At 33.3% G+C, this 24869-nt stretch overlaps 1 protein-coding gene across 1 annotated transcript; it reads left to right on the top strand.

Annotated features, from left to right (window-relative positions):
- The first annotated feature begins 3481 nt into the window (after positions 1–3481).
- Positions 3482–8455, top strand: aqp12 (aquaporin 12). Its single transcript, XM_079412980.1, has 3 exons — positions 3482–4137; positions 7557–7673; positions 7807–8455. Exons 1-3 carry the CDS (start codon positions 3552–3554, stop codon positions 7932–7934), a joined length of 831 nt encoding a protein of 276 aa, XP_079269106.1. The 5' UTR covers positions 3482–3551; the 3' UTR covers positions 7935–8455.
- Positions 8456–24869: the final 16414 nt, after the last annotated feature.

Below are 24869 nucleotides of genomic sequence, written 5' to 3'. Positions count from 1 at the left end.
TCGATCCCCGTACGGGCCAATGTATGTTTTAACTTTTAAAATCTGCTTCATAATAATAATAATAAGAGAAAGAATTCAGCGGCTCATGTGTGATTTTTGCTGATTAAAGGCACAGTTTAGTTAAAATTCTGTAACACTTTACAAGGTCTTGGTTGTTAGCATTACATAATGTATTTGTTAACGTGCATAACATGAATAATGAGTAGGGATGCACCGATACCGATACTGTTATAGGTATCGAGCCCGATACTGAGCTCCTGTATTCGTACTCGTGCCATTTTCAGACAAAGAAATACAGACAACAGAATGGAGTTATTAGAGATTAAGGATGTCTACGAAGTATATGCATGCAATGAAATTAATGTTAAACATTCAGTATTGACGCCTGTATAGCTGATGTGCGCGAGCTGATGGGCTAAGCAAAGCACTCTGAGTGGATTGAGCGCGCGGCGGCCTCCCTTTCTCACAGACATCACTGGATAGTTTGTAGTTCGGTCGGATATGTCAAAAACAAGTAAGTAAAACAATACACGAGTTACTTAACTGTAGGGAGGGAGAGAGAGAGAGAGCGTGCGCGCACTTCTGTTGTGTGATCTTTATTGATGTTCGCTCATTTGGCTTAAAACTAAATCATAAATATAAGACCATTTATAGGGGTATTCACTATAAACCATCATTTATTTTCAACCTTAAGCATACATGACATTCTGGCGAAAGTGAAACTAACAGCCTATATGCTATGTTCTGTACTTGTCCCTCGTTCTGCACCAGTACAAAAACGTGCGCGCGTTGCGTGTTTTGCTTGCTTCATGAGTGATTATGCATTATATGAGTGGCTTTGGAATATAAATTGCAGCACGTTTCAGATGAAACAAAGCAACTTTTATTTCTGAAAATATCACAGATTTTTAATTTTAGATAAAAGTTGAATTATTGATTGTTTATAATTGTTTTATTTCAAAATAAGAAAAAACATCTCATTAGTAAATCGTTTTACTTACGAAAAGACGCTTTTGAGGCTGGGCCCCGGGGCCGGTTAGCTCAGTTGGTTAGAGCGTGGTGCTAATAACTATTAACTACTCAATAATTATTGAGTTTTATTCATTTTTATTACTTTTTGTTTTTGTCTTCTTACTATTATAGTTTTGATTACTATTTTGAATGAAAGCTTAGCTTCAATGCTTTCATTTTAATTTTTTAAGATTTTATATTTTGAGGTTTTTGTCATTTTTGTACAATTTTTGTATTTTTTTCTTTGTTTTTATTCAATGGTATAGTTTTACTTAATGTTTTGAATTATTTTATTTTTATGTTCCTTTTTCTTTTTAATTTCACAGTTTTTTTTTTGTCAATTTGATTGGTTTTTGCCCTTTTAAAATATGTAAAGGTATTTTATAGATTTTTTTAGCTATTTTAGTACATTTAGAAAAATGCTGCTAACTAGCTAAATTAAAATAAGTATAATGTAATTTAATTTCAGTTAACTTGTTTTAAGTAACAAAATATTTTTATTGTTTGCAGTTAATGATGAAGAGATTGGCAAAACGCACACCAGATGGCAGCATTTCTAATAGACCTGATATTATATTAAACAATGCTAACTGCTTACTGTTAAGAGTAAAAAGTGTGAATATCACTAAAGTATCTTTCCACAGATTAAACCATCAAACAACATAAATGATATTGAAATCTCCAGCAAAACCAAAACTTTTGCCCCGTGTGAGGCTCGAACTCACGACCTTCAGATTATGAGACTGACGCGCTGCCTACTGCGCCAACGAGGCATGAAGACCATGTCTGCTGAACCTCCTCATGTTCCTGCAGGAACGCATCTGTAGGTCTCAGCAAACTGGACTACATTTCAGTTCTGTCCTTGATTTTGAATATCTGTTCTGTAGTTGATATGTTTGTGTTCACATCTGCTACAATTCCAAAAGACAGTTTGTACAAAAACGACTGAGGAACAATAGATCAGTTTAAACAATGAGATTCAACCTCACCCACTAGAGGGAGCCAAGTGCAAGTGCAAACGCCGATGCAGGAGAGCTGGGTCTGACTACTTTTACACTGTTGCCGTGGGTTAGAATGCAAGTTAGCGGCATTAAACCGTGGCTTCATGGGTTTTTTGCTCTAATTTATTTTTGTTTTTTTGCTGGTATTGGTATATTTTGCATGCTAGTGATGGGAATCGATCCCTTGACGTGACTGGTCATTGGTTTGTGACGCAACAAACATTCAGTGTTTCATTTGTGTTTCAAACATTCAGCATTTCTGGGCTTTTTAAGGAGAAAATACTAAGCAATGGTATTGATTAATGGACTGACACATGGTTTGTCTAAAAGCATATTAAAAACACCACACAGACAAATAAACAACATAAAAAAACTTGAATTTCACTACAGGGGGACTTTAAATAAAAATGGTAGATCTCAAATGCATATGATAAATAAAAAGTGAAGATTTAAAATACATATACAATAGGGTTTTGCATTTAAAATGCATAAGTTAAATAATGATTGTAGAATTAAAATATGCATACAATTTTTTACATTTGAAATATATATATATATATATATATATATATATATATATTATGTATACATATGTCATATATTAAATAACTGTAGATTTCAAATGCATATAATAAATAAAAAGTAGAGATTTAATGCACATATATTGAATAAGGATTGTAGATTTAAATTACATATATTATTTAAAAAAAATTTAAAATGCATATATTAAATAAAAATTGTACATTTAAAATACAAATATTAGAAAAATCTAGATTTAAAATGTGTTGTTAAAAATATATATATATTGAACAAGGGTAGTTCATTTTAAATACATAAATTAAATTAAAATGTGTAAATTTTAAATGCCTATATTAAATAAACATTGTAGATTTCAAATGCATACTGTATATTAAAAAATGTAGTTTTAAAATGCATATATTAAATTAAAACTTATAGATTTCAAATGCATATATTAAAAATTGTAGATTTAACATGCATATAATAAAAAAGAAATGAAAAATATATTCAATTAAAAAAATGTAGATTTAAAATGCAAATAATTAATAAAATGTTTAGATTTAAAATACATATTGAATAAGGATTGTGCATTTTAAATGCATATATTAAATAAGGATTGTAGGTTTCAAATGCGTTTATTGCATAAAAAAATAACCTTTCAAATGCATATATAAAAAAAATTAGATTTAAAGTGCATATAATGAAAAAGAGATGCATATTAAAAATGCATATTAACTAAGGATTGTGCATTTAAAATGCATATACTGAATATATTTGTACAAAGATGATTGAGCAACAATAGCGTAGTTTAAATAATGAGAGTCAGCCTTGCAAACAACCACTTTTCCAAAGGTGGCCTTGAATAGGTCAGAGTGTTTTTTTGGCCTAAAGTATGTCTAAAAATCCCTTAGATAAGAGCACGGCATGTCCGTGTGCCACGTTATCACATGCTGTGAGCAAATACAGTGCTGCTGAGCTCAGATCTTTCTTTCTATCCAGCACAGCCGTCTGAACACCAGCATGTCAGGCCTTAATGCCTCGCTGGGCTACTTTTTAGTTGTAGTTGGTGTGAGCGCGGTCGGGCGGGTGCTGGTTGCTCGCTGGGTGTTCCTGACGGAGTTTATCGCCGCTTTCGCACTCGCCGCCTGCAGACTGGAGGTGGACACCATTGCAGAGGTCGGCCAGTGGGCTGGTGCTCTTGGGCCTGACGTCGCTGTCACTATGCTCTTCATATCCCTCGCTGTCCACGGCGTTGTCATGCAGGGTGTAAGCGGGAACCCGTCGGTGACGCTGATGGGGCTCCTGCAGAAGGACGTGGGCGCCGTGTCAGCCATCCTCAGCGTGGCGGCGCAGTTACTCGGTGCTTACGTGGCGCTCCTGGTCGCCGGTAAGTACTGGCAGATGGAGCTGACCGACATGCACATGATCAAGAACCTGATGATGTCCGAGTGCAGCACGTCGCTGCAGGTCTCGCCGCTGCAGGGAGTCTTCGCCGAAGCACTTGGAGCGCTCAGCTTTCACCTGATTTACCTCGTCCTGAAGAACAGGTCGCAGCTGCTGCAGATTCCCATATTCGCAGTGTTGCTGACGTTCATCGCTTATGCAGGTAATTACTTTTATGCATGTTACATAATGATTGTGGATTTAAAATGCATGCATTAAATTAAACACTAGATTTCAAATACATATATTATATAACCATTATATATTTAAAATGCAAATATTTAAAAAACTGAATATGTATATTAAATAAGGATTTTGGATTTATTATACATAATATTATACATTTTACATTTAAAATGCAAACATTAAATAATAAATCTAGTTCTAGTTAATTGCATAGATTGAATACATTTTGTAGATTTAAAATTAAATTCATATCTTAAATAAAGATTGTAAATTTAAAATGCTTGTATTAAGTAAAGATTGTAGATTTCAAGTACATATATTAAATTAAAATTTATTTTAAAATTTATTCATTTTTAAAATTTTAAATATAGACTGTTGATTTAAAATATATTTATTAAATTAGGATTGTGCATTTAAAATATATGTTGAATTAAAAATTGTAGATATATTGTAGATTATATTTGGACAAAAGCGTCTGCTAAATGACAAAAGTAAAGAGTGTAAAGACCATCAACTCTACCGTGCGACTCCACCGGGCAGGGACACCGGCAAGGGATAGAAGTATCGCTTTTTATTTGAGTTTTTCCATTTATTTGTTTATTATTGAAATATTATATGCATGTGTCAATTTTATTTAATTTCTTTATTTTCTTAAATATGTGGGTATATAGTATTTATAGAGTCATAACTTGTAGTTTTAGTTACTTTTTTTTATTTGTAAGTCGCTTTGGACAAAAGCGTCTGCTAAATGACAAAAGTAAGTAAAAGTAAAGTAATATATAACAGAAATAAGTAAATATTAGATATTTAATATGCATGTATTAAATAAAAAAAAATTAGATTTAAAATGCATATTAAACGCATACATTAAGGATTTTGCTTTTGAAATGCATATATTAAATAATGATTATATAATTAAAATGCATATATTAAAAAAATTCAAATGCATATATTTAGAATTGTAGATTTCTAAATGCATGCATTAAATTAGGATTTTGCATTAACAATTCATATATTAAAGATTGGAGACTTAAAATGCTTGTATTAAATTAAAAACTACATTAAATAATTACATTTTTAAGTGCATATATTAAAATATTGTAGATGTAGAATGCATATATTAAACCAGGATTATGCATTTAAAATGCATATATTAATTAACAATTATAAAACTAAAATGCACACAGTACATTTTACATTTAAAAATGCATATGTTAAATAATGATTCTAGTTCTAGTTAAATACATGTATTAAAATAACATTGAAGATTTAAAATGCATGCATTAAATGTATTAAATAAATAAAGTGCACATATTAAATTAAGAATTATAGGTTAAAAATGCATATATTACATTACGATTGTGGATTAAAAATACATTAGAAAACATATAATAATTAAATAATTTTAAATGCAATTATTTAAAATGGTAGATATTAAATACATATTAAAATAAAAAATTATACATTTAAAATGCATATTTCAAATAAAGACTAGATTTAAAATGCATATAACAAATAAGAATTGCACGTTGAAATGCAATTGTCAAATGCATATATTAAATAATAATTTAACATTAAAAATGTATGAATTAAATAAGGATTGTAGATCTCAAATGCATATATTAAATAGTAATACAATTACTAAATTAAAAAATGTAGATTTCAAATGCTCATTTTAACATAGATGCAAACTGCTCACCTTTCGTTGAAAGCTCACCTTCTTGAGATCAAAATAGGTCACCTACGAGATTCGTGCAGATCAGATGAGAAAGTGTTTTTTTTTTTTTTTTTTTACAGTACCAATTTAATTCTATACCCTCTTATAGTCAACTGCTTTTAAACGCTTTGTGTGCATGCTTTGGTTCTGAATTACAGAACCGCATGTTTATTTACAATGTGCTTTTGAAGTGTTGAGTACTGTAGCCAATCACAGGCATCTCTGTTGAAAGCAATGGCCAATCAGAGGTGTTTTCTGTAGGTCCGCTCTGAGCTCATTTTTGTTTTTGCAAGTAGAGTTCTACACGCTCACAGATCTACTTATTAGACCGGGAGAGAGAGAAAAGCATACACACAGTGTAAATAAGAGATTGCTTGTGTAGTTAGTCATTGATTATATCATTGAGTTTTCGCGTGATAAAGCTCAGTCAGTTGCTCTATAAGAGGAACCCTTTGCTCAGTTTCTCAACATAATTCATTGACCATTTGAAGAAAAGTTTTGTTTGTCTAATAGGACTGAACGTCCACGTATACTGTTTCAGGAGTGACAAACGCGAGTGTAAAAAATGATGGGCTTGCATCCACTAAATTGTTCTGCCTGTCATTGCTATGCTTGACAGTGATAACTTTAGCAATGGACAGAACAAACTATCTGACAAACTGATGTCAGAAATAGACTTGTGCATTAAGTGATGCAGACTAACATATCTACGGCAGTAACAAGTCTGTGTTGGCTGAATATATTAAGGATAGTTAAAGATCACTTAAAACACTCTTTTTGATGTGTCCTTTTTAAGGCAATGTTTAAAAAATTAAGATTTTATATTAAATCTAAAAATATTTTGAAATATTTAATGCATTATTTAATTGTACTTGCTATACTAAGTACAGTACAAAAAATTGTTATAATAGTCATTTTATAATAAAATCCAAAAGCAAGAAGTGAAAACCAGGGAGTGGAAATGGCAACTGAGCTAATGAGTGATCCTCTGCTGCCATCTACTGGATATAATGGTACATTTGGCTAATTGTCATCTTGAAAGTATTTGTTTTCCTCCAGGTTTATTGGCACATTTTTTCATGTCATCTCATGAATGAAAAGTGAATCTTTAAAGTGAATTTTACAGCACAATTTTAAAGTAAAAAAAATAATAAAGGCTTTAAAATAATGTATACGTATATATATATATATATATATATATATATATATATATATATATATATATATATATAAAAAAAGTGTGTGTATGTGTGTGTGTGGTGGTGGGGGGGGTTGTCTTTGTCACCTTTTTCACCCATGATGCGTTTACATTTTAAGTAAAGATTGTAGATTTCAAATACATAATAAATAAGAATTGCACATCAAAATTTTATATTAAATAAAAAATGGTTCATTACAAATATTAAAGATAGATTTCATATATGCTTATTTTAAATTAGGACTGTGCATTTAAAATACATATTTTAAATTAATAATGTATATATTAAAAATGTGAATAAATTTTTTATATTTAAAATGCATTTTTAAAGATGGCATATTTCAAAAGTATTTATTAAATTAAAATTTGTAGGTTTAAAATGTATAAAATCAAGTTCCTCGAGAACCTCTCGACTGTTGATTGGGAATAATGTGGTGAAGTATTTCATCTTTCATCCTCACAAATGTCTCTGTCTCACCAGGAAATAACTACACTTCTGGATATGTGAATCCATCCCTGGCTTATGCCGTGACATTCACCTGTCCAGGAAACACTTTCCTAGCGTATTCTCTCGTCTACTGGCTTGGGCCTTTGATTGGTGAGTCCTCGTACATATCTTTAATACCAAGGAACGTATTAAAATAATAAATGTGGAGAATCGTACAGTTCAAACAGTCCAAAAATGGTTGCTGGTATTCCTGATAGGTGTTGTAAATTGTGTGTTTTTCCAGGCATGACTCTTGCACTCTTCCTGTATTTGGGAAACATCCCACTGCTGTTCAGCAGGAATCTGCTTTACTCCAAGAAGGGACGTTTCCGGGTTCCCAAAGGGAAAACCTCAGAAGACAAGAGCAGCTGAAGAGACATAAAAACACAGCACTGATGCGGTCACTTCATAAACCATATTTTATAGTCTCAAATCATATTATGGTTGAACTCTAAATCTGGTACAACATCTGGTCTGCAGCCAGTTTCAGCAAACCCCTCTTCTTGTGTGAAATTTATACTAACATTTACACTGCAAAAAATGATACTAAAAAAGGCAAACAATTTATTTTAGCTACATTTAAATAAAAAAAAATGTTGAAAGTTAGTCAACTAAATTTGTTTATTTAAATGTAGCTGAAATAAATTGATTGCAACCACTTACCTTAAAAAAATTTAGTAAATTCAATTAATCTTTTTTTTCAGTGTAGGAGCCAAATAACATTTCATTAAATATATAGTAAAAATGCATTTAAAAAAAATAATCAGGGGAAAAGGAATAATCATACAAAAGAACAAGTAACAAAATTGTGATATTGTGTCTGTAAATGCCACTTTGATAAAATATTCAAAGTATGCCACAATGTAATAAAATTATTTGTACATATTTCATAATTGAATTTTTTTTTATTCCGACCTGTGTAGAAATACATAAACAAATAACATCTGTTATTCTTGATAAGTACTGATAAATAGTGACATTTTTAATATGATATTTGTAGAAAAAAGGTAATATGATGCTATGATGCATGCACTCTTGATGTGCTTGTCTACATTTATGTTTGGTCCGAGTGCAGCAGAACAACAAAATAGCAAAACTCTTGATTTATGATCATACCCGCAAACTAGTCGCTTTTCGGCGAAATTCATCGTTTTGAATCAAAGATCTAGAACTTGCGGTCAACTGAATGCTTTCAGACAGTTAGCAAATATGAGCGTAAGATCAAGTCACTTTTGCAGCTACAGTCAGTCATTTATTCTGACCAGCAGAGGGCACTGTCTTTGTAACTAGAACTTCAGGGTAAAAACTGATGTAATCAAGTAGTTTAGAAAGGATTCGAGGTAAGTACTAGGGGTTGCACCGACTAGTCGACATCAGCGCTGTGCTTAAGCTTGACGTCGACTAGTCGCTGGTCTTATAGATAAGAAATCAACATTCCAAACAGTTAAAATTACAAATTAATTCATACTCTGAAAGCGCTCCACAAGACGTGTGATTATATTACTGGATGCTCGAAATTAAATGGGAGAATGCATGTTTTAAACAGCTTCTTGTACAGGCAAGTTAATCGCCGTTCTAGTCTAATGCGCTGCTGCACTGTTACGCACACACAGAGAGTATCTCACAGAAGTGACTACACCCCTCACATTTTTGTAAATATTTTATATCTTTTCATGTGACAACACTGAAGAAATGACACTTTAAGTAGTGAGTGTACAGCTTGTATAACAGTGTAAATTTGCTGTCCCCTCAAAATAACTCCACACACAGCCATTAATGTCTAAACGCTGGCCACAAAAGTGAGTACACCCCTAAGTGAAAATGTCCATAACATATATGCATGCATACATTTGCAGCGTTTCTCAATTTACATGTGTTTTGTGAGGATTTGCAGCGTTTCTTAATTTGCATGTGTTGTGAGCATTTGCAGCGTTTCTTAATTTGCATGTGTTGTGAGGATTTGCAGCGTTTCTTAATTTGCATCTGTTGTGAGCATTTGCAGCGTTTCTCAATTTACATGTGTTTTGTGAGGATTTGCAGCGTTTCTTAATTTGCATGTGTTGTGAGGATTTGCAGCGTTTCTTAATTTGCATGTGTTGTGAGGATTTGCAGCGTTTCTTAATTTGCATGTGTTGTGAGGATTTGCAGCGTTTCTTAATTTGCATGTGTTGTGAGGATTTGCAGCGTTTCTTAATTTGCATGTGTTGTGAGGATTTGCAGCGTTTCTTAATTTGCATGTGTTGTGAGGATTTGCAGCGTTTCTTAATTTGCATGTGTTGTGAGCATTTGCAGCGTTTCTCAATTTGCATGTGTTGTGAGCATTTGCAGCGTTTCTCAATTTGCATGTGTTTTGTGAGGATTTGCAGCGTTTCTTAATTTGCATGTGTTGTGAGCATTTGCAGCGTTTCTCAATTTGCATGTGTTTTGTGAGGATTTGCAGCGTTTCTTAATTTGCATGTGTTGTGAGGATTTGCAGCGTTTCTCAATTTGCATGTGTTTTGTGAGGATTTGCAGCGTTTCTTAATTTGCATGTGTTGTGAGGATTTGCAGCGTTTCTTAATTTGCATGTGTTGTGAGCATTTGCAGCGTTTCTCAATTTGCATGTGTTGTGAGCATTTGCAGCGTTTCTCAATTTGCATGTGTTTTGTGAGGATTTGCAGCGTTTCTTAATTTGCATGTGTTGTGAGCATTTGCAGCGTTTCTCAATTTGCATGTGTTTTGTGAGGATTTGCAGCGTTTCTCAATTTGCATGTGTTTTGTGAGGATTTGCAGCGTTTCTCAATTTGCATGTGTTTTGTGAGGATTTGCAGCGTTTCTTAATTTGCATGTGTTCTGAGGATTTGCAGCACATGTGCTGTCAAAATGATGAAGATGTTTTCTTGATTTGCTGGTGTTTTTTTCTATTTGCATGTGTTTTCTGAAGTTGCAGCGCGTTGAGCTCTCTCGGCCACCGTAGGCTACCTCTCTTTTCCAATCTTCCCAATAGTAAAAGAGCTTCATAAACTGTATTCAGTCAAAGTTATTTTGGTCACATTTGAATAACAGAATGTCCTGTATTGATATCCAGTTTAACCTTCTTAACTATAAACAAATTAAGTTTGGAGTATTTAAAAAAGATTTTATGCAACACTACTTAATTAATAACCTTATTTGTTGTGGTAAATTCTTTATCCATAAGTGCAGATTTTTGAAAAGCACCCCTTCTTTCCCTTATTTCATAAATCTTAGAAGTATTGCTTCTTCCCTACATACACTTTCGAGCAATAAAGCTATTACATTAGCTAATTTTTTCAACAAATTTAGTGACTCATATAATATCTTATAACCCCTTTTGCATTTATTTATCTTTATTTTTTATTATTATTTTAATTTATTGTTAATTAAATATTTTTCATCTTGATTTTAATTATTGATGTTAATGATGTACAATATATATAACTTATACTTATGTCTACCTTGTGTATCTGCAACTGTGTTTTTGATATGTTTTAATTTTGTTCACTTAATTAAAATTACAAAACATGATTACATTTCTAAGTAACACATCGCGGAAAAATAAGGATGAAACAGTTACTGATGCAGACATTCAGTCATTCAGTCTCAGTCAGTTGTGGGGTGAAATTGTTTAATAGGAAATTGTCAGCTGACTGTATTTGCATCAGAATTAATATATAAGTATATCTGAAAGCCATTAAGTGTTATGTTTGCAATTTGGACTTTCTGTTTTAAATTTCTCAAAGTTTGAATAAGATTTGTTGATAAAAGTTATAAAGTAAAGATAAGGTATTAATAAAAAGGTATGTTTACTCAATTATAAGCTACTCAAAGCAAATACCAAAAATTAGTAAAAGTGAAAACTAACTTGATTGATCTCTGCTTACTGACTACTATTCAGGTAAATATTAGCCTACAAAAGAAACTGAATGAATGAATCAAATATAAAATCAGCTGGCTTCACATGAAAATATCTCAGATTTTCTGGTCCTAAATGTGGACTCGGGGTCTCCTGTGTAATTCTGCTTCTTGGTCAGTTTCAGTTCTGGTCACATTATCACTGTCTGATTCACTCTGAGATCCTACAATGTCATGTTTGGACTTTTAGAGAGGAACAAAAGCGCTGTGAAGGAAAGGTAGATGGAAGCACAATAATTGCTTCGCCTCAAATATTTTGTTCTCTTTCATAGGTTCACTCAACGCTGTGTAGCTTACGCAATGGGAACACCCCCAGGTGTGACGATTGTCTGAAGCCCTTATAGAATCACGCCAATTTATTGACTGATGGCGCGAGATGCCGCCCCTACGTCATACGTGATTGACATAGACCCGCGATCGCGCCATCTTACTCCTCAGATTTTCCTCTCTTCAGAAGCGTTCGCTTCTCGCAGTTTTTCTGGCCCATTTCTCGACAACGTTTTAGTCTGGGATTCTTTCCACTTCAGCGACCGCATCTGTGGAATTGTATTCTCCTAGTGGTGTGTGGAACGGATTTTAGTCGGTGCCAACCGCCGTGCTCTCAACTCATCGCGAGTGATGACCAGCACGGTAAGTGCGTCAGATGTGTGGGCCTGGCCCACGCGCGAGACGCTATCTTTGGCATTTCTAACTGCAAGTACTGCGAGAATTTTACTCTTAAAACCTTGCGCGCTAGACTCGCGGTTTTTGATCGAGAATCTGCCGTTCTCCCCCGCCGCGCTGCTCCGGAGGCCTCCTCCCTCCGCGAAGCCGGGGCTTGGGGTTCGGATGCGGAGCTCGAGGCTATGGAGAGTGAGCAGTTTTCACTTTCTCTCCCTCCATCGCCTGGGCGTTACCGCGCGATTTCTCCGGTCCAGTTTTCTCGCGGCTGTCTTGCACCCAGCCCGGAGGCACGGGAAGCCGTTTCCTTCGGGTTGGAGGATATTTTATATACTGCGGCCATCAATATATACATCTTCATCTGCTCTGCCCTGTTAGAGCCCTGAAGATGTATGTGGACCCTTCCAGCCAGTGGCGTAAGTCCCTACAACTGTTGGTGTGTTTTGGTGCAGGCCGCAAAGGGCTAGCCGCGTCTAAACACACAAAATCCCACTGGGTTAGGGATGCTATTTCGTTGGCCTATGAGGTGCACAGTCTGCCTTCACCTCTGGACATCAGAGCTCATTCCACCAGATGGGTAGCCTCCTCCCAAGCTTTGTTTAGAGGGGTTCCCCTGGAGGACATTTGTATGGCGGCAGGTTGGTCCTCTCCGCATACTTTTGTGAGGTTCTACAACCTTGATGCGAATACAGCTCCTGGTTCCCAGGTTCTTTCTGTTTGAGCCAGCTAGGTTTTTGGTGTTCTGGTCTGTAATGGGCCAGGTCTGGCAGCGCATTAGCTTGGCGTGTGTGGTATATCGTTCCCATTGCGTAAGCTATGCAGCGTTGAGTGAACCTATGAAAGAGAACGTCTCGGGTTACTTACGTAACCCATGTTCTCTGAGTAGGGAACGAGACGCTGCGTCTGCTGCCAAGCTCCTCTTGCTGTCGACCTGCTTCTTCGACAGGAAAATCTGAGGAGTAAGATGGCACGATCGCGGGTCTATGTCAATCACGTATGACGTAGGGGCGGCATCTCGCGCCATCAGCCAATAAATTGGCGTGATTCTATAAGGGCTTCAGACAATCGTAACACCTGGGGGTGTTCCCATTGCGTAAGCTACGCAGCGTCTCGTTCCCTACTCAGAGAACATGGGTTACGTAAGTAACCCGAGACGTTTTCATAATCAGTGAAAACCAAACCCAAAATCGCAAATAAAATTGGATTAATCACACAGCTCTAAAGTGCGAGAGAGATCTCTTCTGGTCTGCGAATTGCAAAGATGCAACATAGACTAGCTACATAATACTATATAGAAATGGTTAGCGAAACACAATTCACAAGATTCCATTTATAAATGGTCATTTTATTAAATAAAATGTGTTTTGTTTTTCAAACAGATTATACCTGGTTCTGGTACCAATCCCTACTTAAAAGATAAGCAAAGGAGGACCAGTTGCAATGCTACAGTATATTGATGGATTTTCTAAATACATCATAAATGAAAGAATACAGTTGGGCAAAAAAGTATTTAGTCAGCCACCAATTGTGCAAGTTCTCCCACTTAAAAAGATGAGAGGCCTGTAATTTTCATCATAGCTACACTTAAACTATGAGAGACAGAATGGGGGGAAAGAATCCAGGAAATCACATAGTAGGATTTTTAAAGAATTTATTTGCAAATTATGGTGGAAAATAAGTATTTGGTCAATAACAAAAGTTCATCTCAATACTTTGTTATATACCCTTTGTTGGCAATGACAGAGGTCAAACGTTTTCTGTAAGTCTTCAAGGTTTTCACACACTGTTGCTGGTATTTTGGCCCATTCCTCCATGCAGATCTCCTCTAGAGCAGTGATGTTTTGGGACTTTCAACTCCCTCCAAAGATGTTCTATGGGGTTGAGATCTGGAGACTGGCTAGGCCACTCCAGGACCTTGAAATGCTTCTTACGAAGCCACTCCTTCGTTGCCCGGGCGGTGTGTTTGGGATCATTGTAATGCTGAAAGACCCAGCCACGTTTCATCTTCAATGCCCTTGCTGATGGAAGGAGGTTTTCACTCAAAATCTCACGATACATGGCCCCATTCATTCTTTCCTTTACACGGATCAGTCGTCCTGGTCCCTTTGCAGAAAAACAGCCCCAAAGCATGATGTTTCCACCCCCATGCTTCACAGTAGGTATGGGGTTCTTTGGATGCAACTCAGCATTCTTTCTCCTCCAAGCACGACGAGTTGAGTTTTTAGCAAAAAGTTTTATTTTGGTTTCATCTGACCATATGACATTCTCCCAATCCTCTTCTGGATCATCCAAATGCTCTCTAGCAAACTTCAGACGGGCCGGACATGTACTGGCTTAAGCAGGGGGACACGTCTGGCACTGCAGGATTTGAGTCCCTGGTGGCGTAGTGTGTTACTGATGGTAGCCTTTGTTACTTTGGTCCCAGCTCTCTGCAGGTCATTCACTAGGTCCCCCCGTGTGGTTCTGGGATTTTTGCTCACCGTTCTTGTGATCATTTTGACCCCACGGGGTGAGCTCTTGCGTGGAGCCCCAGATCGAGGGAGATTATCAGTGGTCTTGTATGTCTTCGATTTTCTAATAATTGCTCCCACAGTTGATTTCTTCACACCAAGCTGCTTGCCTATTGCAGATTCAGTCTTCCCAGCCTGGTGCAGGTCTACAATTTTGTTTCTGGTGTCCTTCGACAGCTCTTTGGTCTTGGCCATAGTGGAGTTTGGAGTGTGATTGTTTGAGGCTGTGGACAGGTGTCTTTTATACTGATAACGAGTTCAAACAGGTGCCATTAATACAGGTAACGAGTGGAGGACAGAGGAGCCTCTTAAAGAAGACGGTACAGGTCTGTGAGAGCCAGAAATCTTGCTTGTTTGTAGGTGACCAAATACTTATTTTACCGAGGAATTTACCAATTAATTAATTACAAATCCTACAATGTGATTTCCTGGATTCTTTCCCCCCATTCTGTCTCTCATAGTTGAAGTGTACCTATGATGAAAATTACAGGCCTCTCTCATCTTTTTAAGTGTGAGAACTTGCACAATTGGTGGCTGACTAAATACTTTTTTGCCCAGCTGTATCTGCTTCATTTAAAAACAATAAAAATAGAATTAAAAAATAAATAAATGTCAGTTCAAATTTTTTTTTATTTTTTCAGCTTCCAGAACAAGAACATTTTGCACATGTAAACAAAAAAAACACTACTTTCCTTCATAAAAGTCTAAAGTAAAGAAACTAAAGTGATGAATGAAACTCATAATAAAACACAATGATATCATTAATATCATGAAGCAAAATGATATACAAGACTAAAACTTTTAGATATTGTTCATTGGGGAGGAACTCCTTCTTTGAGTTGATCTGAATCTCACAGTAAGGTTTCTCTCCAGTGTGGATCCTCTGGTGCCGCTTCAAATGTTGAGATGTAATAAAAGTCTTCTCGCACTCAAAGCACATATGATCTCTCACACCAGTGTGTATCTTCTGATGAACTTTTAAACTCCACAGTTGTGAAAAACTCTTTCCACACAAAGAACATACAAAAGAACATGAATGTGGTTTCTCCTTTGAATGAACGGCCATGTGCTTCTTAAGGTCTGAGGCCCTCAAAAATGTTTTTCCACATTGATCACATTCATGCAGTTTCTCTCCAGTGTGGATGATCATATGATTCTTAAGGTATGAAGATTGTGCAAAACTCTTCCCGCACTGATCACATGTGAACAGTCTCTCTCTATTGTGGATCCTCATGTGAATCTTGAGACCCTCTTTGTACGTGAAACTCTTTCCACACTGATCACATTTGTACAGCTTCTCTCCAGTGTGGATGTTATGTGTTGCTTAAGACTTGCCAATTGTCTAAAACTCTTCCCGCACTGATCACATGTGTAAGGTTTCTCGCCAGTGTGAATCCTCTCATGTGTTTTCAGATTTCCTGACAGATTGAATCTCTTGTCGCAGTGTGAACACTTGTAAGGTTTCTCTCCAGTGTGAATCCTCTCATGTGTTTTCAGGGATCCTAACTGACTGAATCTCTTGTTGCAGTGTGAACACATGTAAGGTTTCTCTCCAGTGTGGATCCTCTGGTGCTGTTTCAAATAATCAGCTCTGATAAAAGTCTTCTCACACTCAAAGCACATATATTCTCTCACACCAGTGTGTATCTTCTGATGTGCTTTTAAACTCTGCAGCAGTGAAAAACTCTTTCCACACAAAGAACATGAATGTGGTTTCTCCTCTGAATGAACTTTCAGGTGACTCTTCAGGCCTGAAGCCCACGAAAATGTTTTTCCACATTGATCACATTCATGCAGTTTCTCTCCAGTGTGGATCTTCATGTGGATCTTAAGTGTTGATGATACTGCGAAACTCTTCCCGCACTGATCACATGTGAATGGTTTCTCTCCAGTGTGGATCCTCATGTGGATCTTAAGTGTTGATGATACTGTAAATCTCTTCCCGCACTGATCACATGTGAATGGTTTCTCTCCAGTGTGGATCCTCATGTGAATCTCAAGACTATATTTGCATGTCAGACTCTTTCCACACTGAGTGCAGGTGAAAGATTTCTCGTCTGTTATTTTCTTTAAATCTTTCTGTTTGGTTTGAGAGCGACTCAAAGGTTTTTCTCCAGTTTTGACATGTTTCTCCTCTTCATTCAGTTTTTCATTCTCCTTGTTTTCTTCAATCAACTCTGAAGTAAAAAAAAAATTAAAAATTCAGTAAATTGTAAAAAAAAAAAACAGATAAATGTGAAAATAAAGGACATGAAAATGAACCCTGATGTATTATTATTGTAACTATTACTTGATAATTACAAAACATTTTTCAACAATTGAAGCACAATTTGGAGATGTTTTTGTAGCAAGAATAAATATGTTTGATCAACTACACAATCGATTTATGTTGACAAATAAATAAAAATGTACCCAGTTTATAAAAAGTACCTTTGTCATTTGCTGCTTCAGCTAAATTATTGCACAGCTTTTACAAATTTTGCTACTGCAACAACAAATCTAAAACTGCTTGAAGCTTTATAACATTATTGTTCCTTAGCTTCATTGAAGAAGGATGAAGAATAATCACCAACCTGTTTGTTCTTCAGTGTGTTTCATTCTGCAGGGTTCTGGATCTCTCATGTTCTCTCTGTCCTTCAATAAACTCTGTCTCTGCAGATTTCACTTCTTCCTGATGCTCTGATGCTCGTCTTCACTTGTAGACTGATGAGAATATTCCAGCATTTATTGCTGAACTGCAGTGGGAGGAGCTTCACTGAAGATGTGATTGTTGTGGGAGGAGCTTCACTGAAGGTGTGATTGTTGTGGGAGGAGCTTCACTGAAGATGTGATTGTTGTGGGAGGAGCTTCACTGACATCATGGCTGTTCAGTAGGATGAGCTGATCTCTCAAAATCAAGAATAAATCAGTTACATAATTTACTTTATTACTTTAATTCACACATTTCAAGCATTTATGTTTACTTATAATATATATATCTAGTACTGTAATTTTTGTCAATTAATTGTACAATGATTTTTCCTTAATTTAAAACAACATATTTTGTTGCACCAATTTAACAGATTAAAATTCCTGTGTTAGATAGTATTTAGCAAATACGTTGGCATATTATCTAACACAGGAATTTCAATCAGTTAAATTGGTGCAACAAAACATGTTTTTTTATTATTGAACTAGTTTTAGTCTTGTTGCATGGATCTGAACTAAGTGTGTGGAAATAATTTCCTTAATTTAACTAAGTTCACTGAACAAGCTATTTTTTGAGTGATGTTAAATAATAATTTCATATACAGTTGTAATGTACACCATAAGGACTGAGCAGAGGTGGCTGATCTCAGAACTGGCTTTATCACGGTTATTTCTCATTGAATCAACAAGTTATCACTGAAGCCACCAGCACTTAAGCATGAGCACAGTGGTAACATTTTATTCTCCAAACCTCTTTAAATCTCAAATATAACTCACCATTACATGTCTAGCAACATATTCTCTTTACTTAAAACACTTAAAACGATCATTATTTTTGACATGTTTCCCTCTTAATGTGATCCCATGCAATGCATGCTGGGAACTACACATCCACTGCTTAGTTGTGTCAACAAAAATTATGAATGTACAGAAGTCCCAACACAAAATGATTATGTTCAGTTAAATGTTACAAATTTAAATGGCCGGGAAAAAAATCAAGAATTTAGTTGTTTCTGCTGATTCTAACCAAGTATTTTTATTTTTTTGAGTGCAGTGCAAACCATATTCCTATTTTTGTCTCGTTTTATAAAAATTGACCACATATTTCATCCCTACATTTATTTGCCCCCAAATTAACAAGCAAGGAAATAAATAAAAAATCAAATATACAGAAAATTGAATAAACACCATAATTAAAAGAAACCAAATATAAACAATGTAAAGAAGGATAAAAACTAAAGATTAAACACAGAAAAACAAATAACCCTCTAATTTGAGTGTTTTGTGTTTTATATGGTTCATCACAGATTAATGAATAAATGCAGTTGTGAAAGTTATATCTTGTAATGTCACAATAGCTGATTGTGTTTTTTCTTAAGTCTGTTAACAGCAATAAAATGAGCTTAATGTGGCAATTAACAGATCTGAGGTCATCAGCATAATGAATGAGGTGAAAACAGGATCTATTGACATGAAATAAAGAGGATTTTCAGCAGCTGATAATATTGATGATCCTCAGACTATAAACACTCATTAAACAAGACATTCAGGATCATCTCACTTCATACTGAATATTTGCTGGTAGAAACCCATTTTTATCAAACATATGATATGAATCTGAATATGTTTCTAATTTTATTTACCGCATTCATAACAACAAAGTATTTTCCTACAACTTACCGTTTTCTGTGTGAAGAGAAACAAACAATTGACTCTTTAAATATAAGTGTTAGCAGACACACACACAGCACCGAACCTGATGAAAATAATTCAGATACGATTCTGTAAAAATACTGCTCAAACAAACGCTGTAAAGTGTATTTTACAATTAAGTGAAATAATAGTGAACTGTTTACCTCAGAAAACCGCCACACTGAAGCGCGCGCGCGACTGATGACGTCATCACCGCGAGGCGAAACCAACCGTAGATCAAAACATATGGAAAGACCTAAAGACAATCATAATATTATCATAAAACATATAAGACCCAAAGACAATCATAATATTATCATAAAACATATGGAAAGATGCAAAGACAATCATAATATTATCATAAAACATATAAGACCCAAAGACAATCATAATATTATCATAAAACATATAAGACCCAAAGACAATCATAATATTATCATAAAACATATAGAAAGACCCAAAGACAATCATAATATTATCATAAAACATATAAGACCCAAAGACAATCATAATATTATCATAAAACATATAGAAAGACCCAAAGACAATCACAATATTATCATAAAACATATAAGACCCAAAGACAATCATAATATTATCATAAAACATATGGAAAGACCCAAAGACAATCATAATATTATCATAAAACATATGGAAAGACCCAAAGACAATCATAATATTATCATAAAACATATGGAAAGACCCAAAGACAATCATAATATTATCATAAAACATATCGAAAGACTCAAAGACAATCACAATATTATCATAAAACATATAAGACCCAAAGACAATCATAATATTATCATAAAACATATGGAAAGACCCAAAGACAATCATAATATTATCATAAAACATATGGAAAGACCCAAAGACAATCACAATATTATCATAAAACATATAGAAAGACCCAAAGACAATCACAATATTATCATAAAACATATAAGACCCAAAGACAATCATAATATTATCATAAAACATATAAGACCCAAAGACAATCATAATATTATCATAAAACATATGGAAAGATGCAAAGACAATCATAATATTATCATAAAACATATAAGACCCAAAGACAATCATAATATTATCATAAAACATATGGAAAGACCCAAAGACAATCATAATATTATCATAAAACATATGGAAAGACGCAAAGACAATCATAATATTATCATAAAACATATGGAAAGATGCAAAGACAATCATAATATTATCATAAAACATATGGAAAGATGCAAAGACAATCATAATATTATCATAAAACATATGGAAAGACCCAAAGACAATCACAATATTATCATAAAACATATAAGACCCAAAGACAATCATAATATTATCATAAAACATATAGAAAGACCCAAAGACAATCACAATATTATCATAAAACATATAAGACCCAAAGACAATCATAATATTATCATAAAACATATGGAAAGACCCAAAGACAATCACAATATTATCATAAAACATATAAGACCCAAAGACAATCATAATATTATCATAAAACATATAAGACCCAAAGACAATCATAATATTATCATAAAACATATGGAAAGACCCAAAGACAATCACAATATTATCATAAAACATATAAGACCCAAAGACAATCATAATATTATCATAAAACATATAGAAAGACCCAAAGACAATCACAATATTATCATAAAACATATAAGACCCAAAGACAATCATAATATTATCATAAAACATATGGAAAGACCCAAAGACAATCATAATATTATCATAAAACATATAAGACCCAAAGACAATCATAATATTATCATAAAACATATAGAAAGACCCAAAGACAATCACAATATTATCATAAAACATATAAGACCCAAAGACAATCATAATATTATCATAAAACATATAAGACCCAAAGACAATCATAATATTATCATAAAACATATAAGACCCAAAGACAATCATAATATTATCATAAAACATATAAGACCCAAAGACAATCATAATATTATCATAAAACATATGGAAAGACCCAAAGACAATCATAATATTATCATAAAACATATAAGACCCAAAGACAATCATAATATTATCATAAAACATATAGAAAGACCCAAAGACAATCATAATATTATCATAAAACATATAAGACCCAAAGACAATCATAATATTATCATAAAACATATAAGACCCAAAGACAATCATAATATTATCATAAAACATATGGAAAGATGCAAAGACAATCATAATATTATCATAAAACATATAAGACCCAAAGACAATCATAATATTATCATAAAACATATGGAAAGATGCAAAGACAATCATAAGATTATCATAAAACATATAAGACCCAAAGACAATCATAATATTATCATAAAACATATGGAAAGATGCAAAGACAATCATAATATTATCATAAAACATATAAGACCCAAAGACAATCATAATATTATCATAAAACATATAAGACCCAAAGACAATCATAATATTATCATAAAACATATGGAAAGATGCAAAGACAATCATAATATTATCATAAAACATATGGAAAGACCCAAAGACAATCATAATATTATCATAAAACATATGGAAAGACCCAAAGACAATCATAATATTATCATAAAACATATAAGACCCAAAGACAATCATAATATTATCATAAAACATATGGAAAGACCCAAAGACAATCATAATATTATCATAAAACATATGGAAAGACCCAAAGACGATCATAATATTATCATAAAACATATAAGACCCAAAGACAATCATAATATTATCATAAAACATATGGAAAGACCCAAAGACAATCATAATATTATCATAAAACATATAAGACCCAAAGACAATCATAATATTATCATAAAACATATGGAAAGATGCAAAGACAATCATAATATTATCATAAAACATATAAGACCCAAAGACAATCATAATATTATCATAAAACATATAAGACCCAAAGACAATCATAATATTATCATAAAACATATGGAAAGATGCAAAGACAATCATAATATTATCATAAAACTTATAAGACCCAAAGACAATCATAATATTATCATAAAACATATGGAAAGACCCAAAGACAATCATAATATTATCATAAAACATATAAGACCCAAAGACAATCATAATATTATCATATAACATATGGAAAGACCCAAAGACAATCATAATATTATCATAAAACATATAAGACCCAAAGACAATCATAATATTATCATAAAACATATAAGACCCAAAGACAATCATAATATTATCATAAAACATATAAGACCCAAAGACAATCATAATATTATCATAAAACATATAAGACCCAAAGACAATCATAATATTATCATAAAACATATAAGACCCAAAGACAATCACAATATTATCATAAAACATATAAGACCCAAAGACGATCATAATATTATCATAAAACATATAAGACCCAAAGACAATCATAATATTATCATAAAACATATGGAAAGACCCAAAGACAATCATAATATTATCATAAAACATATGGAAAGACCCAAAGACAATCATAATATTATCATAAAACATATTGAAAGACCCAAAGACAATCATAATATTATCATAAAACATATGGAAAGACGCAAAGACAAGCATAATATTATCATAAAACATATGGAAAGACCCAAAGACAATCATAATATTATCATAAAACATATAAGACCCAAAGACAATCATAATATTATCATAAAACATATGGAAAGACCCAAAGACAATCATAATATTATCATAAAACATATGGAAAGACCCAAAGACAATCATAATATTATCATAAAACATATGGAAAGACGCAAAGACAAGCATAATATTATCATAAAACATATGGAAAGACCCAAAGACGATCATAATATTATCATAAAACATATGGAAAGACCCAAAGACGATCATAATATTATCATAAAACATATGGAAAGACCTAAAGACGATCATAATATTATCATAAAACATATAAGACCCAAAGACAATCATAATATTATCATAAAACATATAAGACCCAAAGACAATCATAATATTATCATAAAACATATGGAAAGACCCAAAGACGATCATAATATTATCATAAAACATATAAGACCCAAAGACAATCATAATATTATCATAAAACATATGGAAAGACCCAAAGACGATCATAATATTATCATAAAATATATAAGACCCAAAGACAATCATAATATTATCATAAAACATATGGAAAGACCCAAAGACAATCATAATATTATCATAAAACATATGGAAAGACCCAAAGACAATCATAATATTATCATAAAACATATGGAAAGACGCAAAGACAAGCATAATATTATCATAAAACATATGGAAAGACCCAAAGACGATCATAATATTATCATAAAACATATGGAAAGACCCAAAGACGATCATAATATTATCATAAAACATATGGAAAGACCTAAAGACGATCATAATATTATCATAAAACATATAAGACCCAAAGACAATCATAATATTATCATAAAACATATAAGACCCAAAGACAATCATAATATTATCATAAAACATATGGAAAGACCCAAAGACGATCATAATATTATCATAAAACATATGGAAAGACCCAAAGACGATCATAATATTATCATAAAACATATGGAAAGACCCAAAGACGATCATAATATTATCATAAAACATATAAGACCCAAAGACAATCATAATATTATCCTAAAACATATGGAAAGACCCAAAGACAATCATAATATTATCATAATATCTAAATAATATCCATCATAGCCAGCAGAATAGTGACCAGAAATCACCATTATAACATTTAAACATATTTCTGTCATTTTTTGTACTTGTGTAGGAAAAGTCACAGTCTCATGAAAAACAAACTTTTCTTCAAATTGTGAATAAAACGACACAAACAGTGAGTAAAAGACACAGCATTTCTAAACACTGAAGCTGTCAGTCAGTTCAGAACAAACTCACTGTGTGTGAAAACTCCTGTTTTAATCAGTTCATCTGACAAAACCATCTTTTATTCACATTGTGTTTCCGCTGTGTTTGTTGTAATGAGAGGATTTGTGATTGTTAGCAACAGACAGACACATATCTAACTTATAATATAAAATTAAATAGAATAACAATGTGTATAAAATGTAAGAGAGATCGTGTAACTGTTTTAAGTAACATGGCAATTTCACATTGAATTGCTTTATATCTTTTGATACATTTAAGTGCAGCTGTTTAATAATCATTTGAAACTAGCAAACTAACAGCTCCAGTATGAAAGGATTTATCTTGAACTCTGTCATGGAAATTATGTATAAACCCTAATTAAACTATTACATTTACAATGAATTTATATCAGTTTTGTATTACGCTGTGGACGAGCGCTTTGTAAAATGAATGGATGGAAGGTTCAGCTGTGGACACCATCTTCTGGCGACTCTCACAGTGCATTATGGGTATTCTCTAGCTGTTGGGTGCTTCTTGATGCTTTAGTAATGAGTTTGAAGAACCATTATTTTATAAAGCAGTTCATCAGGTTTACTGTTTTAGTATAAACCTAAACCAATAAATAATATAGATGAGACTTTCTATGTTCAGGGTACAAAACTAATCCTGAAACTCAATTGTCTTTCATTTTCTTGTTTTGATCAAATGTTCAGTGAAAGGAGGTTTGATAAACTTTCAACATCAGAAAGTCACACTAAATATGACCTGAGCTCTTTGTTTTACATTTATTTTCTTGTTCGCTATGTTTGTACTCTAGAAAGCATTCAAATGATGTCACTTCCTGGTTGTTGACATTTTAAAAATGCTTTAGTTTTAAAAAGGAAGAGACGGAATGAAAGGAAATTTTATCATAATGTTGAGGGGAAAATGTTGGGCAGAT

This window comes from Barbus barbus (assembly GCF_936440315.1).
Source record: "Barbus barbus genome assembly, chromosome: 49".
Lineage (NCBI taxonomy): Eukaryota > Metazoa > Chordata > Actinopteri > Cypriniformes > Cyprinidae > Barbus > Barbus barbus.
The sequence above is the reverse complement of the archived record's forward strand: the minus strand, read 5'-3'. Positions and strand labels throughout refer to the sequence as shown.

What these genes read in the sequence shown, in the direction of transcription:
- aqp12 (XM_079412980.1), top strand. Translation starts at nt 3,552, where the DNA reads ATGTCAGGCCTTAATGCCTCGCTGGGCTACTTTTTAGTTGTAGTTGGT. An exon ending in GACGTTCATCGCTTATGCAG is followed by an intron (nt 4,138 to 7,556) that starts GTAATTACTTTT and finishes CTGTCTCACCAG; the next exon opens with GAAATAACTACACTTCTGGA. An exon ending in CTGGCTTGGGCCTTTGATTG is followed by an intron (nt 7,674 to 7,806) that starts GTGAGTCCTCGT and finishes GTGTTTTTCCAG; the next exon opens with GCATGACTCTTGCACTCTTC.